At 37.2% G+C, this 19,496-nt stretch overlaps 1 protein-coding gene across 1 annotated transcript in view; it reads left to right on the top strand.

Moving 5' to 3' along the window:
* CCDC60 (coiled-coil domain containing 60) overlaps positions 1–19,496 on the top strand; it is a 46,752-nt gene that overhangs the window by 23,670 nt on the left and 3,586 nt on the right. Inside the window, 8 exon segments of the mRNA XM_040577570.1 lie at positions 2,077–2,253; positions 8,225–8,347; positions 9,300–9,404; positions 11,000–11,090; positions 12,952–13,177; positions 16,863–16,953; positions 17,895–18,017; positions 19,141–19,272. Coding sequence (XP_040433504.1) covers positions 2,077–2,253; positions 8,225–8,347; positions 9,300–9,404; positions 11,000–11,090; positions 12,952–13,177; positions 16,863–16,953; positions 17,895–18,017; positions 19,141–19,272 — 1,068 coding nt within the window.

The raw sequence follows: 19,496 nt of genomic DNA on the forward strand, positions 1-19,496 counted from the left end.
ATTTTCATACTGACAAAGATATTAACTTAAAAAATAAGACAGCCTTTTATCTGAAACAGTTGAAAATCTGTGTTGTGACTACAGTTGACTGATACTCAGTTACTTTAATAAATGTATGCCAAATTTTATCTTGATTGTATTTTAATGAATGATTCTCACCAACTTGTCAAATAGGCAACATAGCTAAATTTATGAAGTTATTGTACAAACAGGGTATCCTGATGCCAGAATTAAAATGCAGAAATATATGATGTCCTGTTTCAGCAATACACTATAAATCTACAGTGCAGAAAAGTACACTTGCCACCTCTATATTTTAAGCTTGGGTTTATTTTAATGTTTTCCTAAAAAGAGTCCATGAACCTTCGGAGTAATTCACAAATATGCCAGAAATAATCCTATGGAGTTATGAGAGGGCTTTACTTAGAGACTGTAGAGCTACTTTTTGTGATACCTGAGACTTCAAGGAAGTCACAGACTCAATGTTCATTCACAAGCATGCGTAACTTTTCTTGTTCCTATTGGTATATGAGAGTGATCATTGATTTTGTTATACATATATTAAATGCATTAGATAAGCATTAAAAAATTATACTGATTGCACTTTGCCACTTATACATCTTTCTCTGGTAGTACTGGTTATGGCTGTTAATGTAAAAAGAAACAAACAAATCCTTTCTAGTTTATAATTATATATCTTTATCAGTTATCTTTGATTCATGAAATAACTTTATTGTTCCCTATTGTTCCCTAAGCACTATGGAGGGAAAAAAATCTTTTAACATATAAGTATCTTGATGGCTGGGAGAAAAGGGAGAGCATGAGAACTACTGGAAAAGATCAGAAAGCAGGAGTTTGCAGTTACTAAACATTTTCTAGTATTCTGAGGTGTGTCTGTTATACAAAATACTAAGTTCTTGTGGAAGAAAAAAGACAATCCAGTCTGACAAAGCTCTGAAATCCTCATGTTTTTCTAAAGTATGCAGTATCTCTTGTCAGGGACATTTATTGTCTCATTTTATTTTATTTTTTTAGCATAGAAATATCTAGCAGTTGGGTTGCCATCTATCTGAAAATGAAAGGTGTTCAGACTTGCATTTGTGATTGCTGGACTTAAAGTTTACAAAACCCAGTCCCAAAACCATTAAATTGTGCAAGTGGTTTTTCATCAAGGGAAGCAAGGAGGGAGTAAACGGTTCCACCTGAGAATTAGTTAATTCGTTCCTGAAATGTGTACCCTATATGATCTTCAGGTGCTTTAATGCATCTCCGCTAATAAAAGGAGGGGAGGGGGGTGTATTACTTCTCAGTAAAAGAAACAAGACCCAGCTTTCAAGACTAGATTGTTTTTGAAAGAATCAATACTGCCTGATGACACTTAATTCAAAAGTCAGCAATGCCTTAATTTAAAGGGCCCCATCCCATGCTTGAATAGCATGCCCTTGTCTGACTTAGATCATCTGCTACATTCTAGGTAACACGTTAATAAGTGGTGGTGTGCCATACACCTTTTCCTCCCCAGCTCACCTTTTCTTTTTTTTGTCTCTGTTATCATCCTCTAAGGAGTGCATTATGGTTTCTTCATTTCCTTCTCTTGCAGTAATACGCTTCCTGTTGTCTTCAGCTCACTTACTGCCTTCTCTGGCAGCTTCCCTTTGACTAACAATTCAGCCTTCTGACAGCAAGTGGAATTTAGCAGCTAACAGGTAGCTTCAGGGTACTGCCTGTCAGCTGCTGACAACTGAGTTAAGACAGTGAGGGGCCCAGTGGTCAATTGGCTGCTGTAAATTAGAATGAGTCAGGTAGTTTTTAACTCAAGTAGCGGACATAGTGGTATCCTGAGTTCGGTAGTTAACCTCCAACATTGAATAGTTAACCTGTGCTGAAAGAGATAATGGAAAGATCTCCCAGTTCATATTGGGGAATTGTTGTCCTCTATCATATTGCAGAAAGAAATACTGTTGTTGAATATAGAAGAATGTGAAATCTGTTAAAAGTGCAGTTGGTGGGCTGCATAGAAATTAATTTTCTAATGTGTCTTTAGTACACTGGCCAAATTATGATGATTTTTGGCAGGCATCATGTCAATGCTGTGAAGAAAGGTGGAGCATACTTCCATATACTTCACCAAGAATCACTGGAGAGGAAGAACATACTGAACGAACAGCAGGCTCAGGGAATGAGATGGGGAACTGATTTCCAGCCACCCACATATTTCTCGGATCCAGAGGAGTCAGAGGAAGAAATAAGCACGTAAGTCAACTCAGAGAGCTTTTGGTAGTCCAAGGTCAGTGATTTTAAAAAGTAACAATCTCTAGTTTCTGTCATTACTTGGTATTGAGCCAGAATATTACTACTTGTGTGAACTAAAAGAAAAAATGCTTAAAAATCTGTGTGAATACGTCTGAACTTAACGAGCATGGAACAAAAAATGTTTGAGGCACTGTTAAAAAGGGGTAAGTTTGGAAGGTGGAAGGTCATTTGAACTCGGGAAAGGTTTCAGAGCCAACTTAGAACTGATTCTCTGAGGAGAAGAGGAGGAGGTCTGGTGAGAATTTGGCATGCTTTTGTCCCCAAAATAGGACCACAGAACTAAGAATAATAAAGAATTGCATGCAGAATAAGTGGCTTGGCTTGCAGAATGTGTTTCTTGGCTAGTTCAGTCCTATTACCAGCTTCCTCTGGTTTTCTCTCCATTAGATAGGTTTCAATCCTTTGCCTCAGTCTGATCTCTTCAGTGCACCTCTAATGCTTGTTGTGATGTTCTACTTGTCTTCCATCTCTCAATCCTCACTAGGTGGTGAAATAATTAAATACTTGCTCAGCAGGACAGAATGGCTATTCCAGAGCTTGCATCAAAAGCTCATTCACATCTAACAGTTTTCCATGGCTGGCTCTATGTCCCCAGTACTTCCAACTTCAGTTTTATCTGAAGATAAAAAGACTAACGAGAGGCAGAGGCTAATCTGATGATCAAAATGGATTTGGAGTTTGTTCTAAAAATCAATACAGCATTGTAATGCCAGTATGCCTGACTTCTATAAAAGATTTCCCAGGAAGTCACAGCACGATGTTGCCATTATGAGTTAGGACTGCAGTTAACTATGCTTTCCTCAACAGTTTGCTGTGGCTTTTGTCCAACCTAGGTACTGGCTTCCTCTCATCCACCTGTCTTTCATGAGCTGACTCTCAACTTGGAGAATTCAGTCTCCAGAGTCATCCGAGATGCAGTCAGACCCTAGTCACAAAGTGAGCTGACAATTTATAACTGTTATTAAAAAAAAAAAAGATTTTTTTTCCTGTTAGTTTGAAACCCAGTCCAAATAACCAACCAAACACACACAAAAAAAACACAGATAAATAGCACAGACAGGCTGAGAGTTTTCAAACAGAAAAGTATCATATTTGCTAGAGTCATGTTTAATATCTAGTGTTCTAAATGGTCACTAGCTGAATAGCTAGAAAAGATGAGAAAATAATAGCATGTTACTGAAAAATAAATGGTGTTACAGAAGGAGAAAAGGTATAGGGTATAGAGGTCAAAGTATTTTGGAAGTTTTGCCTCTATCTGCATTATCTAAAACTTTCTTCTTACCTTAACCAAGTCACCTACAACCATGTTTTTAAATGGCTCTGTGAAGCACTGTGAGCCTAGGATAATGAAGGCCACATAAACATTTCAGGTAAACAGGATTATTTAATGAAAATAAATTCTTGAATACATAACCTCCCAGAAAGCCTTTTGTAAACTCAGTGCTTATTATTCGTTTTCGTATGTAACTGTTCTATCATCCGTAACTCAGATAATCCACATTTATTGCACAGGAAAAAAAATATTGCACATATGAAAAATATCATTGCCTTTATTATTGTGATGATTCAGATCATTGAAGGCATTTATTTGCTTCTGTTTAGACATAGCAGGGCTGACCTAAAAAGATTTAACATTCCTCTTTCCTTTATGAAGGTATAGTCATACAGACAAAATTATCTTTATGTAGAAATGGCTTCTTCTAGCAGTAAAAACAACAACAACAAAAAACCTTCTAGTGCAGAGTCTTCCAGGCTTGTGGGTGAATACTGACAAAGCCACTTTAATCTTATGTCTGTACTAGGCTGTTTGTCAGTTGTAAAAATAGCTTTAAAAAAAAAAAAAAAAAAAAGACCCCAAACTCTACAGTAGTAAAAGTTGCCACTGTAAGCCTGCTATCCTTGAATATTTTCACTGTGCTGATTAAAACACAGCAAAATGTTAACATGTTAATTGAGAGTTTAATTTCATTTTTAGAGTAAAGCTTTCTAAAACCTGCCAACATTTCTAATAGGAAGTCATTAGAATATGATCAGATGTCAAAATTTAGGGGGGGTTATGGAGAATTTTCTCAACTCCAGGATGTGTTGGGTGGCACAGGAGGACACACTGAAACAAGTGAAAGAAGAATGCATGGTCTTGTCAGGTGTGCCTTTGTTCATTCAGACTGTCCCATGTAATTTACCCATGTGGTGTTAGCTCCAGTTATGTGATGTTTTACACATATTTGTCCGCAGTGGTAGGCAGTTTAAAAGAAAAAAAAAAAAGTCTAGATAAAAAATACAGATCATTATCTGTTGTGGAAACTTCCTTCACTCCCAGCTTTCACAGTGCTGACTTTAAAAATGAGGAACTTCATGGAATAAGTTAAGTCTCTGAAGCAGTGTTAAATTGCTGGAGGAGCACAAAATGACTTTTTAACAGATGATGTCTAGCTTCAGTCATTCTCAAGAGCTGAAACTATTGGCATGGTTTTATAGGCACAGATTCCACTGAAGGTGTGACACGGTGATGGATCTAGGCATTTTCTGTCTCCCCCTTCCTCTTTTCCTCTACAAGACAAAAGCAAATACTAAGTCCCTGCTGGGACTTTTTTATTGCTATTACGTAAATTGTAGCATTTAATTCTAGCATTTAATCGCATTAAATGCTAGTTGATTAAATAGCATTAAATAACATTTAATCAACTGTGTTAAATATATGAGCGCTTCATACTTGGTAAGTTTCTTTTCATAACACATGACAAAGTAGAAGCAAAGTGCCACTCAGTAGGAATAGGTATTCCATTGAGGACTTCAACGCGTATACAGTAGTCCCACTGTATGTACCAGTATTCTGTTGTTCATCAGGACTACAAAGAAGAAGTTGGGAGAGTGATTTGAGGAAGCATAAAACAGGCATGTTGTTCTGAACAACAAAGTACGTGGAATTCATGTGCTCTGGTTATCTCTAATAAGTACAAATTTAGCTAAGGTTATCTGAATGAAGATACTTACCTCACTTAATGAGGTTTTTTTTAAGACATTTCTTTTGCGACAGCAGGAACACCTGCCAGTTTTTATGATTCTTAGATACCTTTGTTAGACTAAATAATAAATGTGTTCGTTCATTTCTTAGTTAGCTGTAGAGCTGCACTGATCTCTGTAAAAGAAAAGGTCCCTGAACATAGAGCTGAAATGCCCATGCCAGTGTTGTATGTACTATTCACAGTTGCTGCTTTAGAAAATGTGTAGCAATTGAATGCTTGGGGGACACACTCCCCAGCCCTTGTTCCAATTATTTACTAGTTTGTAGTAGGCGATAGGAAGCTGACACCCTCAAACTTCTTTAGTTTGAGGAAGGAAATGTTAATCCACAATTGTTCATCCATCTAGGAAGTCTGTGCTAAAGAAATCTGCATGTAACTTTAAGACTCACGCTCCACCCAGTTCTCAGTTAACCTCTCACCTGTTTAAGGCCAATATCATTTCAGTTTTATACTAATTTATTATCCAGCTTACAGTATTTCATGTTCTATTTTCTCTGTGGATCTCCTGTCTCATGTAACAGAGCTGTGCCACTCAGTCACTCTTCTAAATTGCACTGAAGGAGAAAGCAAACTATTGCAGATATATCTGACATGCTTCACTCTTATTGCTCTTTTCTTTTTGGCTTCTTTGACTATCATACTAATTTTTAATGCAGTGATGAACCGTTGGAAGGTTGTTCTGTTTATTCTTGTCTTCATTAACTCCTTCTCTGCAGCACACAGTTACTTTACACAGCCCTATGTACTGTCAGTTTTAAAAGCCTCCTTCACTTGTCTTGGCTTAGGTGATAGAGACTTGGAGTTTGTGTCAGTTGTAGGCATTTCTCCTTATTTTTCATATTGTGGTCTTGACATGATGTGGGCAAAAAGTGTTGTATTTCTGAACAGATGCTGTATTTTATCTCCACTAACTCCATAATCATGCTCTCTCTGCTTTGGAAAGGTATATGAGGTTTTCATATACTTTTGCTGCCTTTGAACTATGAGCTGGTGCTTTTGACATGAGGACCTGATTCAGCATCCCGGAGGAATGTATTTTGAAAAACAGGTTATGGCATACTCCTGTTTACTGACAAGTAATTTGTTCATTCTTTAGAGACCAAAAGGTCTGTAGAAAAGGTCACGTTCAGCTCTGCATGCTGTGCTCACTAACTTTATGTGGTTGCTTTCTGTGATTTTTAAGTTCTTGTGATTGTTGTGTGAGATTCTCTGTTGATTCCTTTCTGTTTCCTGTGGAAAACAAACTTTCTGGTTATCTAGTATGTCTTTGTTACAGTGTGCATTTGTGTCTACATCTGGGCCTTGGAAGTAAAAAATGGCAAAGATTGAAGCATATCATTAAACTAGCAGGAGCAAATTCTGCTTTTCCAGAGCCCTTTAGAAAGTGTCTGCAGACAGACTGTATGCTCCTATAAGACAATTTCATTCTGTCAGAGTTATCAGCAACAATTTTTGTTCTCAGGTTAAAGGCAATTTTTGAAGTGTTTAAGGTTTAAAAAGTAAAGAGTCTTGAATGTAAGGAAAAGAAATATCTTTTTATTTGGCAGACAACTCAGTGAAATGTGTACCTTATTACTAGGGAGTTGTCATGTCGTGTTCTATAAAAGGTTCGGGCTTGTCTGTGTCATACTGGGCCCACACTTTGACTTGACATTTTAGCCATCCATGCATCCATGTCCTAGTGCAGAACAGCTCTGTACTCAGGTGTGGTCTGAATAGGTAGATCACTGGAGGAAGCAGTCCGTCACTTCGGCTGTGAGGCTGACCCTGCCCTTCCTCCTGTGCAGACACAAAGGAGTAAGTCAGGGCTCCAAACCAAAGATTTGCATTCAGTAAGTGATTTAGGGAACTGCTTTCTATCACTTCTCAGCTCTTTCCAAGACAGATCTTTTAAGAGCTGCTGCGTATGTCGGCATAAGGTCAGAGATGTCATCCTGTGACACTCACTGAATCTTCAGGAAGCTCCCAGACAGGCTCTCTAATAGTATAGATGGGTTTAAGACATAGCGTTTATCTCAATTCAAGATATAAATGTCAGCATACATGTAGTGAATGAATTTGGGATTGAAAGCATTCTCACATAGCTCTGTAGAAATTATAGAATCATAGAATGGTTTGGGTTGGAAGAGACCTTAAAGATCATCTAAATTCAATCCCCCTGCCACAGGCAGGGACACCTCCCACCATACCAGGTGTCCCAAAGCCCCATCCAACGTGGCCTCAAACACTTCCAGGGATTCTGAGCTTCTCTGGGCAGCGTATGTAAAGTGCCTCACCACCCTCTGAATAAAGAACTTAATGTCTAATCTAAATCTACCGGTTTTTATGTTTAAAGCCATTCCCCCTTGTCCTATCACTACGTTCCCTGACAAAAAGTCCCTCCCCAGCTATCCTGTAGGTCCCCTTTTAGGTACTGGAAAGTTGCTGGAATTCCTGGAGACTTCTCTTCCCCAGGTTGAGCATCCCCAACTCTCTTCCTTCATACGAGAGGTGCTCCAGCAACCTTGATCATCTTCATGGCCCTCCTCTGGACTCCTAGTAGGTCCATGTCCCTCTTGTGCTGGGTGCATGCACCCAAATTCAGTTTCAAATAAATCTTCAATTGCTAATAATAAGTAGTAGTATAAACATGTAAACACAAATAATAACATTTATAAGTTATCGTAAACATACTATGAATAATTATACATTCTGGTAAATATCTGATTAGCAATATTAAAAATATATGTGTGGTAATCCCCAGTTTAGAGAAACAGTTAAGTATTTTTTTTAAATGTGAGGAGGAGAGCGGGAATGTGGTGATGTGAACACTGTAAATGATTTTATTGGTTCTGTCTTCATTTCACATACTCCTTTTTTTAACTCTATTCTGTTCTTTCCTATAGTTGTTCTCTAACAGAAGGCAACCACTTGAAGAAGTCAGGGAAGAAGAAAAAAAAGATGACCTTACGGTCTTTCACTCCTGCTTATACCAGTGTCCTGATTCCAAGACCCCCTGAAGCAAAAAGGTATATTTGAAGGCAGATTTATGTCATACTTTCCTTGGTGGGACACCAGGGGAATTCACAGCAAAACAGACCCATAATGCATATTCATCTCTTTAACTGGTGGACAAGATTAGGTGATCTTTAAGGTCCTTTCCAGCCCAAACCATTGTATGATTCTGTGATTCCTGAGAATTTCATGAGGGTAAGTCAAAATAATCAGTCTTCAGCGACTATTAAATTTCGTTTGTAAATGTTTGAATCCTAATAAGTTACTGAAAACCCTGTGTGGGTGCATGTGAACAAACACACATTGTTTGCCCTCCAGATTTTGATTCAGAAAATTCTGACTTATTTGCATATATGGTATAGCTTTTGAGATAAGGCTTATCTTAAGGAAAGGCTGTAAAAGTTAATATTTAATTTGTCTAGTTTAAAAAAAAAAAAGAAAAGAAAAAAGGTAGGCCTAGGAAAAAGAGGAAAAAGACAGTACACATATCGTGTACACTATTTTGTTTATTAACCTGTTGCTCACCAAAAGTACCTTTGTATATTCACACTTGCCTGTGGACTAAGTTAAAATGCTAAAGATAATCTTAGTTCAGAAAAAGATCAGCCTGGCATTTTGAACTAACACATTGCCTCTTCTCAGATGCAAAGCCTTAGAAGCTACTGTAGAATCCAAAAAAAAAAAAACCCACACAAAAGAACCATAAGAATCCAAATCGTGAGGTCATAAATCCTGGAACCCTCATAGGTATGAAAGTACTGAGTACATCACAAAGGCAAGTCTGTTGGAACATTTCCCACCAAAAAATATGCATCAACATTGCAAAAACCTCAAGAGGTGTCCAGAATTCACTGGGACAATAAACAATTTGTTACAGAAATGCCTTTTATCAACAAGAGCTATTATTGTTAGACTATCTATGTTTTCCTAACTGTAGCATAACACATTTGTTTCTCCACTTTATAGTGAACATCTTTTCCGACAACTGTGTGCCATACACTGGCTTTTGGAAGCTTTGACCCTTGAATCCAACAGTTCGATGCATTCCATATTAACCTGCTGGAATCCAATGTATGTGCGTAATGCATAGTAGTCTTCGGAGTAAGGGTTTTGGAATCTTTTGTCCTTTATACATAGTTGTTTCTCTTATTTCAAGTAATATTTGAGTGAAATGTTATTAATTCCATGCCATGCAGCATAAACAAATTTTGCATTGACGTTGCCCCCATGCAGTTAGCAGGGAGTTGTACAGTCAAATTAGTAGCACAGCATGGTCCTCTATTGTTGCAAGTTGCAGAACTAGCAGAAAATACTGAGTTGACCCAACCAAATTTAGTTATGTTTTCTTTCCTACTTTCTTTTGTTAATAATTATGAAAATTAAATACATGTATTAATACATGTATGCATATTCCTGGAGCCTTCTTTAGAGGGTTATACCAGTGAACACAACAGGAATTCCAGGAATGTTATAATTACAGAACAAAACCAGCTATTAGATCGTGATACTTAGTGGCTGTTTTTATTCTATCAATTACGGTACGATGGTGATGGTACTTCTAACAAAACTGCATTGTGTTGCTTCTGAATTTTTGTGCTGTTAGAAGTAAATAATAATTTAAGTTCTCAGCACTTTTAGTTAATAAATATAACAATGTTGACATAAATTTGTTTTTAGATTATTCGTGTGTATTTGGTAAAACATTGAACAGTTTATGCTCTGATTTACAGGGCAGAGCTCTTCTGTTTTCTCTGTATATTCTCAGTCAAGACAAATTGCATTTATATATAACAAGAGTGGCAGAGTAGCATTATGTAGAATTAGCCTGATAAATTAGACAGGAGAATCAGTCCAGTCCAGCATGTATCATAGATGGGTTTTTCAACCCCTTACATATGAGGAACGACCAATAGACTGGGATAAGAGGAACAGTTTGTCAATAAACCTCACAAATACAGGCTGACAGCAGAGTATAAAGACTCTGGATTCATTTCCAGGTTCAAAAGTGGTATTGTCTCTTGTATACTTTCTGCTTTCTGTTGCAGTCTGTAACCACCACTCCTCTTCCTCAAAGTTACTTGAACTGATATGCATACACACGTACTTCATTTTGCAGTAACCATGAAAAATCAGGCTTGCATTTAGGTCACATACTGTCTGTCCACACAAAAAGATTTTCAGATGTGGCAAAGGAAACAAGCTTAGAACACTAATCTGCTTTGTAAAACCTTTGATTAGATCGGGACAGAATGATAAATGAGCCAACCTCAGAAGTGACCTGTTGCTATACCACAGCTGCAAGCGCTGCGGCTTTCACATTTTCCTTTTCAACATGATGTAACATTTAAGCTTTTGGACTAGTACAGGTCCTTGCTCTGCCAACAGCTTTGAAAAATCAAACTTGTATGACCCTCCTGTCATTTCTATCCATGAAATCTGGCTACACTGGATAAGATTCTTCAGTACTTGCACAGAGGAAGTTGAGAGCATAATCTGACCCAGTACAAGCGTGATATCTTGCAAAAATGACTTTGTTGTTTTTAGGTTCATCTGCACTTGTGGCTGTAGCATAATCACAGCTTATATGTTTACTACATTTTTTAAAAGAAGTTGTAATAAAACAAGGAGTCTTGAAATGAGAAACTGATTAAATTGTTTTCACTTAGGGACCCTGGTGGCTGTAAAAAAACAGTGAAAGAAATGGAAGAGGAAAAGTTGGTAGCATTCATGTGGGAGCTCTTTGTTACAAATACAAAGGTAACTTCATTGTTATTTTCTTCCTTGGGAACTAATCTAACTTTTCAAGCATTTTTTTTTGTTGTTGTTAACCTAATTGAACTTCCTGATACCATGTTTTATACTCTGGATCCTGTGAAAGCAGATTGTTTGTCTCTCTGGGTTTTGATGAATAACAGTTTGATGCTAGGTAATAGCAAAAGCAACATGTAGCTATTCTGCAGATTGAAACTGTGGCTTGGCCTTAGAGATAATTACCAATGTGGGAGTAATTAAATATTTTGTTAAAACTTATGTAGCCTTTGGCTTGCACTTGCCCCCTTTTCTTTATGAGTTGAGCACCCGGGGATTTCAGACGAGTATCCTGGAAGACCTTGTCCCAGTAAGTTCTAGTCACAATATGTTTGGTTGCCTTTTTACGCAGAATGTAAAGATCAATTTGAAACAAATTCAAACTAAATTCCTATTTAAAGAAAGCAGGATTCACTTGGCACATTCAAAGCAAAGCCGAGGAAAGGAGAAAAGCAATTCAGATGAAAGCCTTTTAAAAGATAAATAAAGTTATTATCCTAGAGGATGGTAATCTGGTAAGGCAAACATCATTATAAACACTACAAATGATCTCTAACACTTGGTAACTGTTTTACTATGATAGTCCATCTTTCTGAAACCACAGCAAGACTTTTCTTTTGGTTTTTTTTTTTTTTTGGAACTGCTAAAGTGAATGGATGGAAATAAAGTGGGAATGAGTTTGGCTTAGGAGCATAACTAGAAGAGCTCAGTAAGGAAACAGTGGATTCTGATATTTTCCACTCTAGCACATCTTACATTTTGATATTCAGCAGTTTGCCTAAGATTTTAGTTCCTTGCTTTGCCCCCTGTAAGGCAAATTTAAAGAAGTTTTGTAAAAGGCTTTTAAAGCCCCAGGTGAGGCACTCTTAGAAGTATGAGCTGTTGTTACATGCAGGCTGTTTGCTCTTGTTATTTGTCAGCACTTGCAGCTTGTACCCTCCTGACATAATAACAAAAATGATTTAATGGAAGATGAAGATTGCTGTTGGGGAATAAGCAGCAAGAGTTGTAAAACTTCTAAAAGACAAAAATTGTGTTTTTATGCAAATATTCTTTTCACTGTTAGCAAAGTCAGCAAGTCACAGAATTAACAGGGGTGTTTCTAAATAGAGGGCTTTCTGACTTTTCCATATAGTCTTATCTGTTCTCTAAAGTCAGGTCCAAATGAACATGAGCAGAGGAAAACAAAGTGCGTGTCAACCCTTGTGTGTCTTTTAGCATCCATATTGCTGGGATTATTTTTCTGAAATAACTTTCCTGACTTAATGATAATTTCCTCTCTGTCACTTACACTAATTATTACTTGAACACTGCTTTTCATATTTGGTTTGAAACTTCTAGTGGAATTATTGGGTTTCTCCAGGGGTACTTGCTTTATAATGCATGGTGTTCCGATTACCAAACCTGCAGAATTCAATCTGCTTTCAGATCTGCATTCCTGACACAGTATTTGCCAGGTTATTGGGTGTAGGGAGGAGACCCAAACATTTATCAAACCATTTTGACCTATTCCTCCATGGACATGAGAAAGTTGCTCTATTACCAACCTTCTCCGCTGCTTCAGTGTTACTTCAGCAGAGGAATATCAAAGAAAGATAATAAATTAAAGGAGGACTGATCCAAGAAATCACTGCTTTGTTGAAGTCACTGAAGAAAAATCTTTGAGGTTACGGGAAGGCTAGAAAGACCTTCTGCTGTGATTAGTTATGGAAATATGATTCTTGTCAAATTTGCTACAGAAATTTGAAACAAACTTTGCTGTTGACATTTGATGTTGAAAATCCTTTCTATTCTTTTTTTCTGTGTACAGAAATACATGCGGAAAGCATGACACTGTCCACTTAGCAGGAAGACAAACAAGATATCTACTCCAGTCATCTCTCAGCTTAGTAGTCAGTCTTCTCATGGTCAAACCCCTCATGGTAGTGTAAATTCCCTTGTGCTTTGCTCTGAAGACAATGTCAACGTGAATGGAGGTTTGTCTGATGTTATGAGTGAGTCAGTGCAAACTAAAGAACAACATCATCTTTTTCCCTGTAAGTTTCTTTTCTTGACTGCCAATATCGAATAGATTTGCTCTCAGCATTACTAGGGAGTACTTAGTTCAAAGACACTGCTAGATGTACAAGTGTATTTCTCTTCAGACTTAGGGAGACTTGTACAGAGTTCCTTACGCCCTCACCGTTAGCAAATTGGTTTAAACACAGTGTAGTCCCATGTGAATATTAAGTAAGAGTTTTAATTAGTAGTTAGTTGTAGCAGTTTTATGATCAGACTGTCATCCACATCTATAATATTCAACAGGAGGTAAAAACAGCAAAACCGTTCTGTGGTTTAAACAACTGATCCACTAAATACATGTCTGTTTAACTTAGGTATTTGTTACTCTGTACTCCTCTTACTCATCCATTAGTGATTACCTGTGCTTGATAGACCTGACAGAATAGTTTATCTGCCAGCTCTGCAATGCATTTTAGTACAAAACTAGGTAATCTTCAGTCTTTTCTCTTCCTCCTAAGTCAAGACCAGAAAAGCACAGGGACAAATCAGAAATAGATTACAAGTCAGTAGCCTTATACCTAGAATTCACAAAACTTCATGTAACTCATAAAGACAAAATTTTAAGAGTACATACAATTCATGTACCCACATGTAAGCACATATTAAAAGTGGGGAAGATTCTGTAGTAGGCAGCTAACTAGTAGTTACACCTGAGTGTGCCTCTTAGAGAAATACTTATGTTAAGGAAAAAATTCAAAATGCAGTTGGACAAAAGGCTTTCCATTAATTTAGATGCTGTGGTTTTAGTACTGCTGCTGTCGAATGTCTGCTTATACAAGTTTGATTTTTCAAAGCTGTTGGCAGAGTGAGGACCTGTACTAGTCCAAAAGTTTAAATGTTACATCGTGTTGACAAAGGAAAATGTGAAAGCTTCAGCGCTTGCAGCTGTGGTATAGCAACAGGTCACTTCTGAGGTTGGCTCATTTATCATTCTGTCCCGATCTAATCAGTCAAAGGTTTTACAAAGCAGATTAGTGTTCTAAGCTTGTTTCCTTTGCCACATCTGAAAATCTTTTTGTGTAAACAGATAATATGTGATCTAAATGTATGAAATGTAAACCTAATTTTTTGTGGCTACTGCAAAAATATACATATATGCAAATCAGTTCACAACATAAGTTTTCTTCACATTGAAAATTAAAACGAGACCTGTATCTGAGAGGTCTTAGCCCCAAGCTCTAAGCTGGATTGTAGCTCCAAAGCTTTTCAGCCAGCAGTTTGGCTTTGAATTCTCAGGCAAAAACTTTTGAAAGAGGATATATGCATGTTTGTGCAAAGGTTCTTAATTATAAAGCTTGCACCTGTATTTTGGCCTTTTCTTTAGGGTTGATCAATGTCTTTTCAATGGTTTAATCAGTGTTACATCCCTACATAATAGGTATATATTTGTACCCCGTTTCACAGATGTTTAAGATGTAGAAATCAAGGAGGATTGCCGAACTCATACAGCTTGTCTGTGGGAGAGCTGGAGATCATAACACCAATTGCTGCAAATGCAGTCTAGTGAAATTACTACAGTCTCTGCTGTTTTTCATATTTCTAATTAATGTCTGCCTAGCTCACAGCTATGGAGGTTAATATTTCAAAAATATTATGAATATGGACAAGCTGGAGTATTCATTTCCCCAGTTTTCCTAACTTGGTAATTGGAACAGATTCTAATACTATAAAATGGAGGGCACGGAGATATTCATAGAGTTGTAGGCTATCCTGAGTTGGAAGGTATCCAAATATCATCAAGTCCAACTCCTGTCTCCACACGGGATCACCCAGAAATCAAGCCCTATTTCTGAGAGCATTGTCCAAACTCTTCTTGAACCCCATCAGGCTTGATACCGTGACCACTTCCTTGAGGCCCTCTGTTTCTGTTGATAGTCAAAAAGAGGACCTATATCTCTGTGGTATTAGCTGTGCTTTGCTTCCTGTTCTCTCTCTCCAAAATCTGCCAACTGGGCTGCTATCAGGACTGGCTTGAGACAACTCGGCTCATCTTGGAGAAAACACCAATTGCAGCCACTCCTTAGAACAGCTCTTCTCCCCCAGACAGACATTATCAGCAGCATAGATGGGTTTCAGATATCCACCTATTCCATCTGCCTGTATGGTAACCATGAATAGAAAAGATAATTGGATTCTTTTTAGAAGGGCTTTGGCAATACGTGCCAAGAACAGAACAGATGAGATCTGTATGCAGCCTAAGCTCAATTTTGAGCAGAGGCTCCAACCCCATGGGAGTCAACCTTAATATTCAAACTGCTTCTCAGTTCTAGAGCTCTAGGAGGTTCAGTGGTATAGCCAGCATCTTAGAGGCTTACACACTGACTAGTAAGAGTCACAGGGGAGCCATCATTTAAACTAGTCAATGGTAGAGCTTTGAGTTTGGCTAGGAGTGTGGCACTCTTGAAACTTACCTTGGCCACAGCTAATATAGGATCTGTATTATAAGCATGTTTCTTAAAATTTTAGTCCATTAGCTGGTGTCCAACAATTTCTAGCATCCATGTCTTACATTTATAAATTCACAGTATAATATTCAAATCTGTACTTTTAACAAGTGGAAGTAGTTTTTGCTGATATTTAATACAGTTAACGTTCAGCAGTCATTTTCTATTACAGTATATGTGGTGCTTCACAAAAATACAGAAAAATGACCTTTTGAAGTTGAGGATTGCAACTTCAAGGTGCTGAATGCTCAATACAATACCACTTACTACCATGTGGGACATACCAAGCACCTCAAAGGATGACTTAGAATTTGACAGCTAACACTGGGATTTTTAATAAGGGTGTTTGGAGGGAATAATGCACAGAAGATGGCCATCTCAGTGTCTTTCCCGGGGGCTGGCATAAAAGCAGGAATGAAACAGCAGTGGACAGGAAAATAAAGATGTCAATTTTAAGGAAAACAGTGAGTTAAATTGGCTTTCCAGGTGTTTGAGAGAGGAGAATATAAACATTCACATTACAGTGGAAGGCAGAAAGAGTAGAGACCATTGTTAGTGAGAGAGATCTGCTCAGAGGTGGATAGTCTGGAACGTATAGCCAATTGACCAGGACTACTTGAGGTCTTAAGTTTTAGCAGATGACGATAAGGAGACGCAAAGATGTAACTGGATACCTGTTGGTTTTAAACGTATTAAATTCCATTTGACATTTGAAAGAAGAAGGGCAAAGTGATGCTGTAGGCTCAAAAATTCAGAAGACTTGACAATTATGCCAATAGAATACTAACAGCACAATACAGGAACTGAAGATTGAATTTCTGTGTATTTTGTTCAAATCTTCCAGTTTTCTAATGTACTATTTTTATAAGCATCTAATGTAAATAATAATAATAATAATAATCTGTTATCTCCTACTTGATGGCTGTTTGGTTTTGGTTTTGTTTGTTTTGTTTTGTTGTTTTTCACAGCTCAAAAGAACAAAGTTTTTGCTTTCAAAAGGGATTAATGATTTGGGTGCCTTTGTATTTGGTTACCTATCTTGAAACCTCTTTTAAAAGTCTGTATTTTTTAAAGAAACATAAATTTTTTAAAGTACTAAATATTAGGTCTCTGAGGATGTTTCATTTGGGCCAATGTATGTGACATCCTCTCTGCAAGGAGAAGAATGAATGCACTGTTGAGTTAGCATGTTTTTACAGATTATTTTTTTTATCAGCCCTGCAGAAGCTGATCCAGATACCACATGGCGACGTGTCAAAAGATGTCCCTGAACAAGAAGATATGGTTGAGAAGACTGGACTGCAGAGGTATGTTACTCAATGTGTTTCTGAATGACTAGGAGAAGCAACTCACCAGGACAGAGCTTAAGCATTTTTTTTCAGAACAGCTGAATTCAGTGTTCAGTGAATTCAAATGATACTAACACTTCTTGGCATGGATGGCAGAATAAACTTACACTAGGTGTGTTCCTTCATTACTCACTTCTGTGGTGGTTTCTATAGCTGTAAGACCAACACAACAAACTATTCTTATAATTAGACTTTGCTGAAGCATTTTTTTTTCCTTGGAGTAGAGATCAAGAGAAAAATTAATTGTAAACTTTGTACCTGGATAGCAAGGAACTCCAGCAAGTCTGTCATATTAAGAGTGTTTTATCAGCACCTGTAGGATGTCTCACATTCTGGAGAAGCCATACTGTACACTATTTTAAAACTTGTCTTACAGTTTGCTGTTAGTGGCTCAGAAGGATTACAGAGTAAACATGCCATTCATTAAAGAGCAAGAGAGAATAATATTAAGGAATCAGAGGCCCAGAAGGCAGGGATGAGTTTACAAATCTGTTTTTGAAGGACGTTATATGCTGTATAAACTCAGCTCAACGTGTGGAAAAAGTTTGGCATGCAAATGTCAGAGAGCATTTTATTATAGTGAGGCCGGAGCAAGCCAGTAAAAACTTGCAGCACAGTTAGTACATTTCAATGCAGTGCAAAAAGACTTTCCTGGAAGAAAGTGACTGGCAGGAAAGTTGGAAACAATCAGAATTTAATATAGATTATAATTTTAATCAAATTATTTTGTAAATTTCATGAATTAAAAACTGTAGATACTAAATTTGGATTTTACTGTGAATGAGATCTCAAAATTGACGTGCATTCACATTGCTGTATGTTGTAAGCAACACAGATGCTTGTCACAAGATGGTTACCACAAGATGTTAATTCCAAGTTTTTTGTTGTTTTACTTGCAGCTGCCATATCAGCTCTTTCATTAAAAGAAAATCTAATTTGCGGGCTGATACGAGGCAAAAGTTTGCAGAAATACTTGAAAAAGCAGCTTGTTGTTTACATGACACCCTAGAGAGCCTTGAGAGGTAAAAAGAGACTCTTTTTTGTATAGCCTTAAAGGACCCTGCACCTTGCTTCTCACCAGATTTAGGACTTGTCTTCAGATGTTTTAAAATGCATCTACTGATTTACATAAAAATAAGAATAAAGGCATGGTCTAGAAAACTTCATGACTGTCCACATACAAAAAATATACTACAGGTTAAGAACTTATGGCAGTGTTTTGGGATATTTCTGAATGACTCTTGTGGAACATAGTTCTGATAAATACGTTGTATATATTTACTTTGAATATCATAGTCCTTTAGACCCAAAGAGAGAATAATAAATTCAGTTCACATATAGTCTGCATGGCTATCTTGTAATTTCATTTCAGAGATCACTGTATTGTTCTTCATCATTACTTTGACTATTCTCGTAGTAACAGTCGCAATGTCCTCTCTCAATGCCTTTTCCCAGATCAGTGACATTTCTCCTTTGTTGACCAGCTGAAATCTGTCTTCCTTTTCCTTTCACAGATGAATGTTTCTGGGTGATAGTTATGCAAATTGTTTTTTTTCTCAATAAGCAACAGGCCTGAAATCCTTCCCTACGTGGCTGTTCTGCAGGATGTTATAGGCACAGTTTTCTTTCCCCTTTTCTCTTCCTTCTTCTTTCCAATCTTTTGTTCCATTTTGTAGTTAGATTTTTTTTGCCCCAGAGATTTCCTTCTTTGGAGCTGGGTTCTTACTTTCTTCCCTGAACAGCTGTTGTGACTGCCTAAGGAACTAATCATTCCGATAGTATTCTTCAGTATGAAAGGACAATTTTACCCTAAATCATTGTGAACCATTACTGTTTATTTTGTTTGTTTGTTTTTAAGTAGTGGATACCTTATAGAAAGTGGAGCTTTCAATTAAAATTTAAAATTTCAATTTAAGTGTTTTGACTTTGAAGTTTTTCTTACCTCCTAGAGTTGACATAAAACGTAAACAGTTTTTAATATGCTTGTAGAAGAAATAGGAAGTTTTATTAGTGTCCACAGACTCGTCATGCGATGTGTTCTTCACATTCGTTGTTCTCTGCCTTCCTTAGTATCCTCCGAATCAACTGTGAAGAGGAGTGGTAAGTTTTCAAGGATGGCTTTAATTTATTTATTTTTTTTTGTAGGAGCCAGGAAGAGCGATGCTCTCAAAAATACCAAGCTTTGAAACGATTGAAGTATTTTAAAAAAGACATGGAAAGACTAGGACAGCTGGACATGAGAGCTGAAAGAGAACATGTTGAAGATGAAATAAAATGGTAAGGAGTCACAGAGACCCTCAGATGGTCATGGTCACAGAGCTGTCATTAGTAAAAAAAAAAAATAAAAATAAAAAATTCTCTTTCTACACAAAGCAAAGACATGGAATTGCAGAGAGTGCAAGCTGCATGGAACATGTTTTTCAGCCTACCCTCTTTTGTTCTCCTTGCTAGTAAGCCTTCTGTCCTTCACATCTAGCAGTAATGAAAAGCCAATTTCTTAT

This window comes from Cygnus olor, chromosome 17 (genome assembly GCF_009769625.2).
Source record: "Cygnus olor isolate bCygOlo1 chromosome 17, bCygOlo1.pri.v2, whole genome shotgun sequence".
Taxonomy (NCBI): Eukaryota; Metazoa; Chordata; class Aves; order Anseriformes; family Anatidae; genus Cygnus; species Cygnus olor.